General features: G+C 40.3%; 1 protein-coding gene across 1 annotated transcript in view; it reads right to left on the reverse strand.

Moving 5' to 3' along the window:
- Positions 1 to 12,410, reverse strand: part of ush2a (Usher syndrome 2A (autosomal recessive, mild)) — a 300,866-nt gene that overhangs the window by 130,992 nt on the left and 157,464 nt on the right. Inside the window, exons 49-52 of the mRNA XM_041790781.1 lie at positions 7,749 to 8,440; positions 5,932 to 6,101; positions 5,676 to 5,842; positions 5,393 to 5,481 (exon numbers count right to left, since the gene is read on the reverse strand). Of these exons, the coding sequence (XP_041646715.1) occupies positions 5,393 to 5,481; positions 5,676 to 5,842; positions 5,932 to 6,101; positions 7,749 to 8,440 (1,118 nt within the window). The remainder of the gene's footprint in view (positions 1 to 5,392; positions 5,482 to 5,675; positions 5,843 to 5,931; positions 6,102 to 7,748; positions 8,441 to 12,410) is intronic.

Here is a 12,410-nt window from a genome sequence, read left to right on the forward strand (position 1 = left end):
AAGTGCACACACGCATAAATTATTCAGAATAAAAACTTGCACAATACATCTTTATGGAAGCTCATCTGTAACTGGGGTTTGCCTAAATTCATTAGTAACTTGTGCAGATGCACACTAAAGCTGTGCATGCACACACCTTTGTTGATGAACTGTGTGTGTGCTCTTACACAAAAACTGTCATGTAAAATAACTGATCAGTTCAAAGCTTCTTCAGAATTATGGGTTAGGGTGATTAAGTGGTCAGTGTTGACGAGAGTATAATGAATGAACGCCAAGAATAATTATTTCTCATGCAACCTTGATATTCATTTAACAAGTGACACTGCCAGGTGACACAGGACACACACACATGCACATTCTCAGCCACACACACAACCACATACGGGCAGGGTCATGTTGAGTTAGGTAGCTCATTTCCCAAAGTGCGTGTTGGGTGTGCTTTGTGGTGGAAGTCATTTACAGATTGAATAGCCTGATGTAATCTGGAGATGGTGAAGACAGCAGAGACCCCAGGATGACACAGAGCACCAGGGCTAAGGCCACAATAGCATGTGGGAGAGTGTGTTTGGATATGTGTTTATGTGTGGATGAGTCAGCAGGAGAGACGGATAATAAGGTTTGTTGCATTAGAGAGAAGGAACTAGTGTATGTGTAACAGCATGGTGTATACATTCATCTTTCATGACAAGAAATAAACTTGAAGATTAGAGACAGAGATCCAGTATCTGCAACTAATATTATCAATTCTTATAATTATCTATACATGCATTAACATCATCACTTATGTAATGTATAAGTGTAAAATGATAACATCCTGCACACAAAAAATCACATATTAGCAGGCCTGCCCACAGAATTGGCTGGGCCCCTGATAAAACCAGTGAACGGGCCCTCTCCGGTGTTGATTCATTGATGAAATCAATGCATGTGTGTTGGGTGAGTAGCACTGGTGCTAGCATCTCGGTTAACAGTTACTTCACTTTGGAACTGAAAAGTGTATCATGCTATTATTGGGTTCTGATGTTCACCTTACTTATTCATACCCTTTTCATCACTGCTTCTGTCCATGTTGCCACTTTTTGCCACCTTTTTACCACTCACACTTTTTTTCCTGCCCATTGTTGCCCTTTCTTTGCCTTTTAAAGCCAATTTTTGCCACCGTTATTCAATTTTTTTGCCACTCTTCACTCATTTTTGCTACACTGTAACCGTTTTCCCCATTTCTTTTCTGCTAATTTTCAGCTTTTTTTTTTTTGCTTCTTTACACAACTGATAAATTAATTCTCTCTAAAAGTTAATTCAGTTCATCCTACTTTATGAAGTGAGGGAGAACAGGCATGAATGTTTTGTTAAGAAAATTGCATCATTTGATGATGTTATTGATTTACCCCAAAAATGGACAATCAAAGCATTTTCAAACACTTAAAGGAACTTTTGTGTATAATGTTGTATTATGGACATGAGCTTATATAGTGCTTTTCTAGTTGTCTGACAACTCAAAGCGCTTTAACACCCCAAGTCACACCTACCCATTCACTTACTGATGGCATAGGTACCAGTATTAGCTAGTCTAATTCATATATGCATCCATACACATTTACTGCCACCAACACAGCAGTGGGAGCAAGTTGGGGTTAAGTGTCTTGCCCAAGAAGACATCAGCATGTGACTGCAGGAGCTGGGGATAGGTAGTCGGTTGTCTTCAACCGACTGTGCCACAGTTGCCCTACTGATCAAGCTCTGTCAAGATGCATGGGCATCAGGTGTGATCAGCCCTTTTCAAGTCCAGCCATAAATTCTCTATCGGATTGAGGTCTGAGCTTTGACTCAGTCACTCCAGAACAATAACCTTGTTGTCATTAAACCATTTCTGTGTAGCTTTCGCTGTGTGCTTTGGGTCATTGTCTTGTGGAAAATAAATCTTCTCCCAAGCCGTATTACCCTTGCAGACTTAAAGATTGTCCTCCAGGATTGCCCTATAATTTGCCACACTTGTTTTACACTCTACCTTTACAAGCCTCCCAGGTCCATTTGGTCTCATCAGACCAAAGAACTTTCTCCATCTTGACCACAGAGTTTCCCACATGCCTTTTGGCAAACTCTAGTCTAGATTTAATGAGTTTTCTTCAGCAGTTTCTCTTTTTCACGCTCCCATAAAGCTTTGACTGGTGAAGAACCTGGGCAACATTTGTTGTAAGCAGAGACTCTCGCATCTCAGCTGCTGAAGCTTGTAATTCCTTCAGAGTAGTCTTAGTGGCCTTTCTCACTAGTCTCCTTCTTGTATGGTCAAGCTGTCCTGGCATGATGACAGCTTTAACTGCACTCTGGGGGATTTTCAGTGCCTTGGAAATCGTTTTGTGTCCACACTGTAAAACGCAACATTAATTTTACTCAGAAACATTGAGTTGAATTAACTCAGTTTTTTGTAACCTTTACTAAATACTTATTATAAACTACTTGTACTTGTTGGCTGTAACAGCTAAAGGGCTCAATTTACTTTGGTTTACTTGATTTAAACAAATTAAGTAAAAAGGGGATAAAATAGAGTTGTGTTTACTTAAAAATCCAAAACGATTTCCACTCTGTTTTTATGAGCTGACAGAACTCATTTTTGTTTTAAGTGAACAGTATTCAAACAATTTAAGTATTTTTGTTATTACTCAAATTATTTGAGTTATGACAAATCTGCTGTTTTTCCAGAATGCCTTTGGGCACTAAACCTTTATGTACTCTTTATGCTGCTGCTGTCTTGGCCATGGACACTTTTGAAAAAGAGATTTTTAATCTCAAAGAGGTTTTCTCCGGGTTAAAAAAGGTTAAATAAAATAAATAAATAAAATGCACCAAAAATGCAAATGCAGTGAAGTTGCTGTCTCAATTACATAGGGGGCGATGTTAATGTTATTAATGTCTATGAATGTTAGATGGCACACTGACATTAATGAAATATCAACTACTGGTTCAGAGGGTCACCCACAGCCATTGTTGCAAATGGTGGCACAATTTAGTCCACCTTAAGCCGGGTGTACACTGTGTGATTTCAAGCCAACCACACTATAGTCGTGACAGAATGTCATCTCATACTGTGCTACTATATCGTGTATGATGCACTACCATTGCGCACAAGTTGTGTGCTCAAACTGGACGATCCGAGGGTGATGCATGATCTGAGTGATCACACTGTGCAACTGAAGTCGGGATGGACAGTTACAGAAACCCGCAGAGTTTCCTTTTTAAACAGTCTTAGGGTCTGAGGGTGAAGTGTTTGTAGTCATATTCTCTCTCTCATCCCCCTCTATCTCTTTGGCTTTCTCTCTCTCTCCCTCTCCCACTACCTTTCTCTGTCTCTTTCACACACACACAGCATCACCTCTATGTCAGCTGCAGGTCCGCGGGTAGGAATATTTCCTGCTCGTTTATTTCCTTTATCTTAACAGGGGTGCATCAGAAAGTGACATTGTCTGACCATTTACAAAGGAAAACAATCCTTCAAAGTTGTTTATTCTGCTCGCGCTTCTGCTCTCACTGTGAAGTGCCTGGAGTCATACGACCAAAATATCAAACATGCCAGAAATCCTCCAAACCAGTCGGAAGGAGGTTGTGGCGTCGCAGTCGGGCTGTGTTCGGCTGTCGTACCCCCTGTACACAGCACGACAAACTATGCCCGATCTGACTGAAAGTCAGCCCAACTTCAAAGTGTGACTCAAAATACGCAGCTAAATTGCAGGAAAACTGCACAGTGTACACCTGGCTTTAGGTGAAATGATAACTTTAAAAAACTTTTACAGAGCACTATTTGACGTTTTGAGGTAATCAGTTGACTATGATATTTTGAGTGCTATGAACTTATTGGTGTTTAAAGTGCACTAAAATATTAAGTATTGCACACTCAAAGTAGATGATTTAGCCAAAGTCCTGCAAACTAAAATTAACATTTAAATTTCAGGTTTGAGCAATGAAAACAATTGATTTGAAACTTGTAATGAATACTTAAATAGTTTATGTAGAACAAGTACTGCACACTAAAAAAAACCCGTTTTTTTAACTCAGAGAGTCAAGTGTAGTTTACTGGTTATTGTTGAGGCAACAAGTTTCCATATTTTTTTAAAGCTTGCTCAACTAATTTTGTTTTACAGTGCATCCCCTGACTTATAACTTTTATTAACCTTTTTCCTGAGTTGATTTAAGTGTTTCTTTGTCTTCATGGTGTTATGGTAGCAAGGCAAACTAAAAGACTGGATCTTTCTGACACAGGTTGTTTAACTAACATTACTTTGTAGAAAACTGTTTTCACTCTGACGTTACAGAGGTTTTGTCGTATTTTTGTCATACAAGCCAAATTATATTGACCATGATTGATTTATAAAATCAATAAAAGGGTAAAACATCCAATGGGGTGAATACTTTTTATAGGCACTGTATATACTTATGAAGCCAAAAGAGCATTATCAGCAAAACAGAACGATACCCTGCTAATATTAAAAAAAGGAAAACATTCAGAAGATATCTGCATTGTCTTAATGTAATAATCAGGAGTCATGCTAACTGAAAAAACATTATCAGGTCGATATTCAAGATAGAGTGAAAGCCTGAATTAGCATGAAGTGATATATAAAGGAGACAATTTAAAGAATGATGGGAGATATTCAGAATCCTCTCCATTTTGTCAAGGTCAATTGGTAACCAGGAAGCTGCCTGCCTGTCTGTCCAATTAGCAACAACCAGGAAGAACTCTTTCCCTCTCGGACCTGTGACCCCTAAAGCTGTGCTGCAGCAGAGATGACAGGGGCGGATCTGAAATGATGACAGGCATTAGCATTTTTCTGCAGTTAGCATTAGTGCAGGGCTGTGAGTGCATGTGTGTGTGTAATTCAGTGTGTGTGCATGCATACAATATTGTTTCACTGTCTTTTATTGAAAGGCCTTGATGTGGGATTAGCCAGTGGTGGAACTTAACTCTGGCCCCTCCTTCAAAATGGCCGACAGGAAGGAAGCTGCCTCAGACAGGGTCATAGCCCCTCCCACTTTCTGAAGGGGACCTTGAGTTGAACGCTTTTCTCTCTCATTAAATCCATGGAAGCAAAGACAGAGGAATCAGAGTGACATTGCTTTGTCTTTTCTACTCAGAAGGACTAAAGAGATTCTAAACAAAGTTTAATTGTTTTTTTGTATTATTAGTTTAAAGAAAGTTTACATTTTAAAAGTTCATTCAAAGGTTCTTAAATATTTTTGTTAAATTGATACAAGCTCCTGTAGTAAACTGTGCATAAAAATGGTCAGATTATGTGAGTTATACTAGTGCTCTTTAAATGCATCTATTAGCTTTTGTCTTCTCATGCCATGCCCCAAAACTTATCACATCTGAGAGAAATCTTTAAAAAGGGGGTCATACCTGAAGTGACTTTGGGCCCATAACTTTAACCATCGGTGGACTGAGACCAGCAGGTCTTGAAGGTCTGGTGGTGATATTGACCCAGGGTCCTGAAATTTTTTCAGAAATATCTTTAAGGATCTTACAACTGAACAACAAAAGTTGAAATAATGAAGATTTAGATCTGACTCAAAGAAATGTATTCTGTAAAGTTTCCAACTGAAAGTGTATAATCCAACACACACACTCTACTTCTTAATTTGATCATATTCAGTAGCAGTCAAGCTCATTGTTATGGCTTTACCAGTGGTGCTGCCAGCCTGATTATGGAGCACGAGTCGATACTCATAGCTAGTCCATGGACTAAGAGCTGAAGAAGAGTCCAGGAAAGACAGAGGTGGAGAAGCTGGTGGGAGATCGCCCACTGTGGAGACTTCTTTGGTCCCAGTGACTCTGCGCTCAATCAACCATCTATAGTATGACCAAACATAATCAAACTAATTACCAAATACAGCAGTGCCAAAGAGGGACAGAAATGTTATTGTGTTATTGTCTCTCACCGCTCTAGTGGTCCATTGCTCCTCTCTGGTGCACCCCATGACAGGAGAACAGAAGTGGGGGTGTCAGAGTAAAGATGAGGTGCAGGGACCCCCTCAGGTGGAGCTGGGAGGGTACGGAAGCTCTGAGACATTCCAGACACTGAACAACCCACAACAGTGCACACCTCCAGCTACAGGTTTGGGAATAATATAGATTAATATCAGAATGTAATATGTGTTCCTACTTTTGTAATTCTTCAGCCAACTGTTTTCATCAGTGCATAAACTATTGAAATGAAACACAAGTTCATCGAAATTTTTTTTCTTTTGTTTTGTTGTCATGATCCCTTATTGAAGAGCCTTGTAACAATGGCTTTTAAAGTTAAAAACCAGAAAACAAAGCAGAAAGTGACATTCAGTAGGTTTGCATGCAGTTTTAGGTCGATTAGGACATTTAACAGGACTTCTGCTCTTGTCCCAGTATAAAAGAACTGGCTATGAATATATTTTTTTGATGGAGTATGTCTGATAATGAGGTAGTTACCACTCATTCTTCATCTGGTTGATCTATTATGTCACATGCCAAACAATAAAAAAAAAAAAATGTAGCAAGTGCCAAACTGGTTAAATGTTGAATGGATGAACAACTTAACAACCTTGTACATTTTGGCTGATATGCGAATCTTTTCTCCTTGATTGGAATAATATGGCTCTCATTCTAACACTTGCTATTTAGATGCCTTTTTTCTCGGTTTACTCTCTGCTTTCTTCTACACGCTTATGATGAATGAAGTATAGGTCAAAGCCTGGCGCCGGAACAGTGGATCTCAGGCAAAATGTTTGGTTCCATTTGAGATTTGTATACGCAACAGCTAATGCCCCCCTCCCCCAACCACGTTATCTAGGCTTGATGGTTCCATTTTAAGAAATTCCACATAGCATGATGCCAGTTGGACTCTAATGTATGAATAATCTAAAAAGTTCAGTTCAAGTCAGGCTAACACAGTAAACTGATTCTAACATCATGTAAAGTTCCTCTAATCTGAAACTATAAGCACAACTCTTTATTCTATTGCCCATAAAAATCTAGTTACTGCATTAAAGTAATTTAAACATAGTCATTTAAAGTAATTGAATATGACAAGTAGAGAACAGTACTGCTCTGCTCCATCCAATCCTGCTGCTACCTTCTTGTTTTAAATTGAGAATTCTGTTTAACAAAAATAGCACTCCAAAAGGTATATTTTCTAACTCATATAACTGCATTTTGATTTCATCAACGAATTTTAAATGAAAACCAATAAAAGTTTTTATAAGTGGCCTTCCTGGTTTATGGTGCAAGCAACTCGCAAAGCATTCTTGGATTGTTTACAGTGAAAACCAGTCAAGTCACCTTTAACAGCTTTTCTCCCTCATTATGTGAAATTCCTCCATTAAATCAGAATTTCAGTTTACTATATAGTGAAGACATTGTATGGAGTGCAGTTCTTAATAAAGAAAGCAGCAGAAGGGAGCAACAGAGGTTGGCACACTGAACAGTGGGCCTAGTCTCTGCTTGACCTGTAACTCCTTTTCAGTTGTGTTATAAATATGAGCTTGGGCGACTGAACTTGCAAGAAAGTATTCAACTAAATATTATCTATTACATTGAAGTAGTCATTGTATTAATATTGACATTTCAGGGCAAAAATTTGACATACTGTAGCTATAAGTAAGATCAAAGAGTATTAGAAATTGGCTGTTGAAGTTAGGCTCAAACAGTTTGAAATTTTCCAAATGTAATTCAGCTTATGGTACAGTACTGGGTTCTACCACAGCATCATTATCCTGTATCTTACCTTGAGACTGTAGCTCTGGTATGGCTGCAGGTTGGGAAAAGTGTAGCTTGTGGTGTTCCCAGGAACAGAGACTGAGAAGGTTGATAAAGCTGAATCTGAGTCTTCAATAAAGAAAGCAGAGATGGGGCTGTCGGTGGAGTCCAGTTTCGGGACATTTTTAGTTTGGGTTGCACTGTATTCTGTGTCTGGCCTTAAAGGACTGGGGCTTATGTTTACACCAGTGATATTGGGCTCAGTGGAGAGGAATGAGATAGAATCAGGGCCTTGGCTTGTATTGCTTACACCTGTGGATTCAATCTGGTTGTTTTCTGTGATATTATTGCTCAAGATAGAAAAAGGGTTAGCTAAGAAGCCGGGACCAGTGTCATGAAGGGTGTTGGAGCTACCATTAATGCTTCTGCTTTCATTAGACATGGAGATATGGCTTGAGACTGGGGTGGTAAGACTGGATGTCTGTCTGAGGGTTTGACCCAAGTTGAAATATGCCTGCTCAGTGCTAGACAATAAACCCTGGTTAGAAGCTAAGCTGGAGTAGAGGGCTGTGCTGGTGTTGTACACAGAGACAGAGTTTGGGCTAAGATAAAGTGTATAATTAGTTATAACTCCATTTGGTAGTGATGGAGGAGCCCAGGTGACTGTTACACTTCGTGGACGGAGCCCTGATACTGCTGGAGAGTCCACTGGTCCTGGACCTGGGGGTAAAAGAAATAAATAGATAAGGAGAAAGAAAAAAGAAAAACAAGAGATAAATATACTCTTTACGTGCATACTTATACAAGGGTGAGAAAAAAGCAAGAGGGATTTGTTCTGAAGAATTATTTGACAAGTAACATCAAGAATGACATCAGAAGGACAAAGAGTGATTTTTCCATTCCTATCCAAGGGATTAACACTGAAACTCTTTTCCTCTCTCAATTTCTCCCCCTGAGCAAACCAAGATTGTATTTGTGGATTTATAAAGTACTTGTGACTCTAAGAATGTGAGTCTGTGCGTCGTTCAGGGGGGATATAGGGGGTGATGTGTAGGCCAGGCTGCACTGCTGAGAAACAAACTTAATTCTAACTTTGATAGCCACAAATAGATGATATACACTGTGAGTAGGGATAAATAGGGCTTCTTGCATAATTAAGATTTTAAAGTTCCTATAAAAAAACAAACTGAAGATGAACTTGTGACAGTGAATCAACTGCTAACTGGACTGTGAATATGTATCTCATGTTTTACAGACAACCCCTAAATTCTTTGCCAGAGGGTTAAAAAATCCTCACTAGTACAAGAAGTACGTAGTCTGACAGTGATGCACATCAAAGGGCTGTAGACACATACATAGTCTCATGATTTGCACATGTCCATGCATGGATAAGACCCCACACAAGACGAGTCAGAGGGATATTTCACTCCACAGTAGCTCATTTGAAGGTAATGCCTCCTCCCCCCTCCTCCCCCAGCATTTACATCCCACTGTACTGCTCTCTAATGGACACACACAGATGTATGTCCGTATACATAGACACCCACTCTTACCAACTCTCTCTCACACACACACTAACATGCCCACACCCACAGTGATGCAGTATAGCAGTAATGGTGCTGTGTGAAGGGCAAGCAGATCAAGGTGACTGAGCGGACTGAGGGAGCGTGCTGCGTCGCTAAGTGCTACCGCTAACCGCTAACGGCTTTCCCAGATGGCGGTGTGAGTGTGTGTGGGTGTGAGTGTTGTGTGTTAAGACAGGGAGAGAGGGGGGAAAGAAGATGCGTGGTTGAGTATGCATTCACATCTGTATTAGAGATAAGTTTGAAAGCATGTAAACACGTTTGTGTTTGGCAGCATGGATGCACATTAGCCAGGAGTTGTGTATTGTGCATATTTTAAAGACATGACCTATTTTAAAGATATGACCTGATAGGCCTTACTTTTTACTGACTGGAATGCCAACAAACATTTAAGTCGAGGTCAGACAACACGTTTTTAACATGACAGGTCAATCTGACAGTAGGGTTTTGGGAGCTGTTTGCACCAAAAACCTGTTGTTGTCTTTCATGTTGTGTCACAGTGGATGACAACCAAGGACACCTCTGAGACACCTCACAACCTTCTGAAACAAAGTCTGCACATAGCATGTTTTATTTTTGTCCTGCTTTCTACGATTTGTTCTCTGATGTCAGTGATGGGGCAGCTGTGGCTCAGTAGGCAGAGTTGGTCGTCTCACAATTGGAAGGTTGTAGATTTGATGCCCAGCTCCTGCAGCCACATGTGGATGCGTGTTTGGGTAAGACACTCGGCACCAGTTTGCTCGCTGGTGGTGTGTAAAAATGGGTATGGATGTGTTTGAATAGGATTTGTTAATACTGATGGCCCATTCTCCATTGCTCCCTTTGCCATCAGTGTGTGAATGTGGAGTGAATGGGTGTAAATGGGGAGGTGTGACCAGCAGTATAAAAGCTCTTGAAGTAAGAAAAGTGCTACACAAGCACAAGTCCATTCACCATCCACTGCCATTGAACCAATCAGCGAACAAATGTAGATAAACCAAATGACAATGCAAGAGAAGAGTGATCAAGTTGGTTCTTTGAGATGGAACTAAAACACTGAGGAAAAGGGAAAAGATACTGACGAGTGCATTTCTAACAATTCCTTACTTTAAATACATTACAATACATACAATACAATACAATAACTTAATTTATCCCCACAGGGAAATTCAATTGTCTGGATTCTCTCTCATCTGTTTACGGTAGAATTATAAAGTCTAATTGCTGATGGAATGAAAGATTTCCTAACTCTTTCTGTCCTGCAGCGCAGGGATAGGAGCTGTCCACCACCGTTGTTTTTTTGGTCATTAAGGGAGATATGAAGTGGATGATCCATGTTCCTCAGAATGGCCTCCACCTTCTTTATTGTGCGTCTCTCCACCTCATCATCCAATAAGTTCAGTTTGATTATGAGTTAAGCTTGACAATGAGTTCAGCTTGATGAGTAAAGCTTATTGCATAAATTTGCTTTATTAGTGGTTAAGATGATTGGCAAGCAACTCAACATTTTTTTTCATAAAGATTTATTTTTGAGCTTCTTGTTCCCAATAGAGGACAGCAGTGGAGTCAGTAACAAAGATGAGAGATTTGGGAATGATGGGGGGTAAGGGAGCCACAGGTGGGACTTTCACATGGGATGGGACCTAACCGCTAGGCCATCTGCTCCCAAGCCAGCATTTTCAATATGGTGACTAGCATCATTCAGCTTACAATGCTTCAGAAATCAATGGTTGATGCCACTAGGACTACGTCCACGTTCTATGACAAGGTTCCTTTAAAAAGTTTTCTTTGAAAAAATCAGAGCTTAAAGTGTGATTTTTTTACACACCCACCAACCAAATATAGGCTTAAATGCTGTCAAATAGAGAGAAAAACAAGTATTACAAGATGAGACACAAATATACATTTACACATCAGCCAGCGAGGGATTTCTTTTATTGCCCATGCAAATAAACAACAGCATCAAAGTGATGTTAAGCTTGGCTGATTTTATAGATTCCAAATAGCTCCACCAACCACTCATCCTTCCTCCTGTCCGTCAGTCCATCCCTCCATTTCTTCTTCCTATTTCCTCTTCCTCACCTCTTCCTCTTTTTCTTTCCCCTCCTCTATCCCTTTCTCATTTCCTTCTGTCTCTCTCTGTTACTCGTGCTTTGTGTCGCGCTCTCTCTCCCTCTTTTGCTCCTTCTCTCACTCCCTGGTCTCCCTGCTAAATAAACAATGCAGAGAGTTGACCTTTTAGGTTAACAGGTTTTTATGCTAGCTCTACTCAGCACTCACACTGATTCAATTACCACCAAAGGTCCGCTGAACCCCACGAATAACCAAGGAGCCCGTCTCGCTGTCTGTGTATGTGCAGATCCACCGGCCTGTCTGTGCGTGACTCACCGTACTCCTGTGCATCTTTGCAGAGGGATGTGATGTCTCTCTTTCTGTTTGTCTAATTATAAACACTGCATCCTCCTGTCTATTTGACTTATTATTGTCTGCCTGTGATATTTTCTTCTGTCTATCCGGTCAAAATATTTGTTTGGTTCAACAGAAGACTCAAAAAAGCACAGGTGAGAGATGATAAGAGACACAGATCGCAGACACTCTTCAGTGGTAAATAGTTTTACCACGAAACACAATCCAGTCACCTTCATTCAGCCCCATTCACCCACCCAAAATAACCCCTATTGTCAGCCCCCATTCCTCCCACACCCCACCTCCTCACCCCCCTCCCACTCTCCCTCTAAGTGTTGAGTGTTATTTAGGCTTTACTGGCGCGTGTAAAATTCTGCAATTTGAAGGGCTGTTAAGTTTTTCAATTGAAATTTTCATTTAAGATGCAGGTGATGCTTTTTTCCTTTTTTTTATTTTACTGACGCTTTACTGCTCTCTGGATAGGAGGCAACGAGTGTTGAGGGAATGCATGGTAACACCCCTCTCTCTGGTTCCTGACTCCTCGTCTCTCGTCGTCTCTTCTTTCTCTTTTGTTGCTCTCTTTCATCCTCCCTTTAACCTACTGCTCTTTTATCCCCATGTAGTCCACTCCTTCCCTTCATATCTTTTCTTCCCCTTCTACCTCTCTGACCTCTTCATTCAGCATGCCTTTCCTGCTCTCTTTCCCATCTCCCTCCATCCCT

This window comes from Cheilinus undulatus, linkage group 1 (assembly GCF_018320785.1).
Source record: "Cheilinus undulatus linkage group 1, ASM1832078v1, whole genome shotgun sequence".
NCBI classification, from domain to species: domain Eukaryota; kingdom Metazoa; phylum Chordata; class Actinopteri; order Labriformes; family Labridae; genus Cheilinus; species Cheilinus undulatus.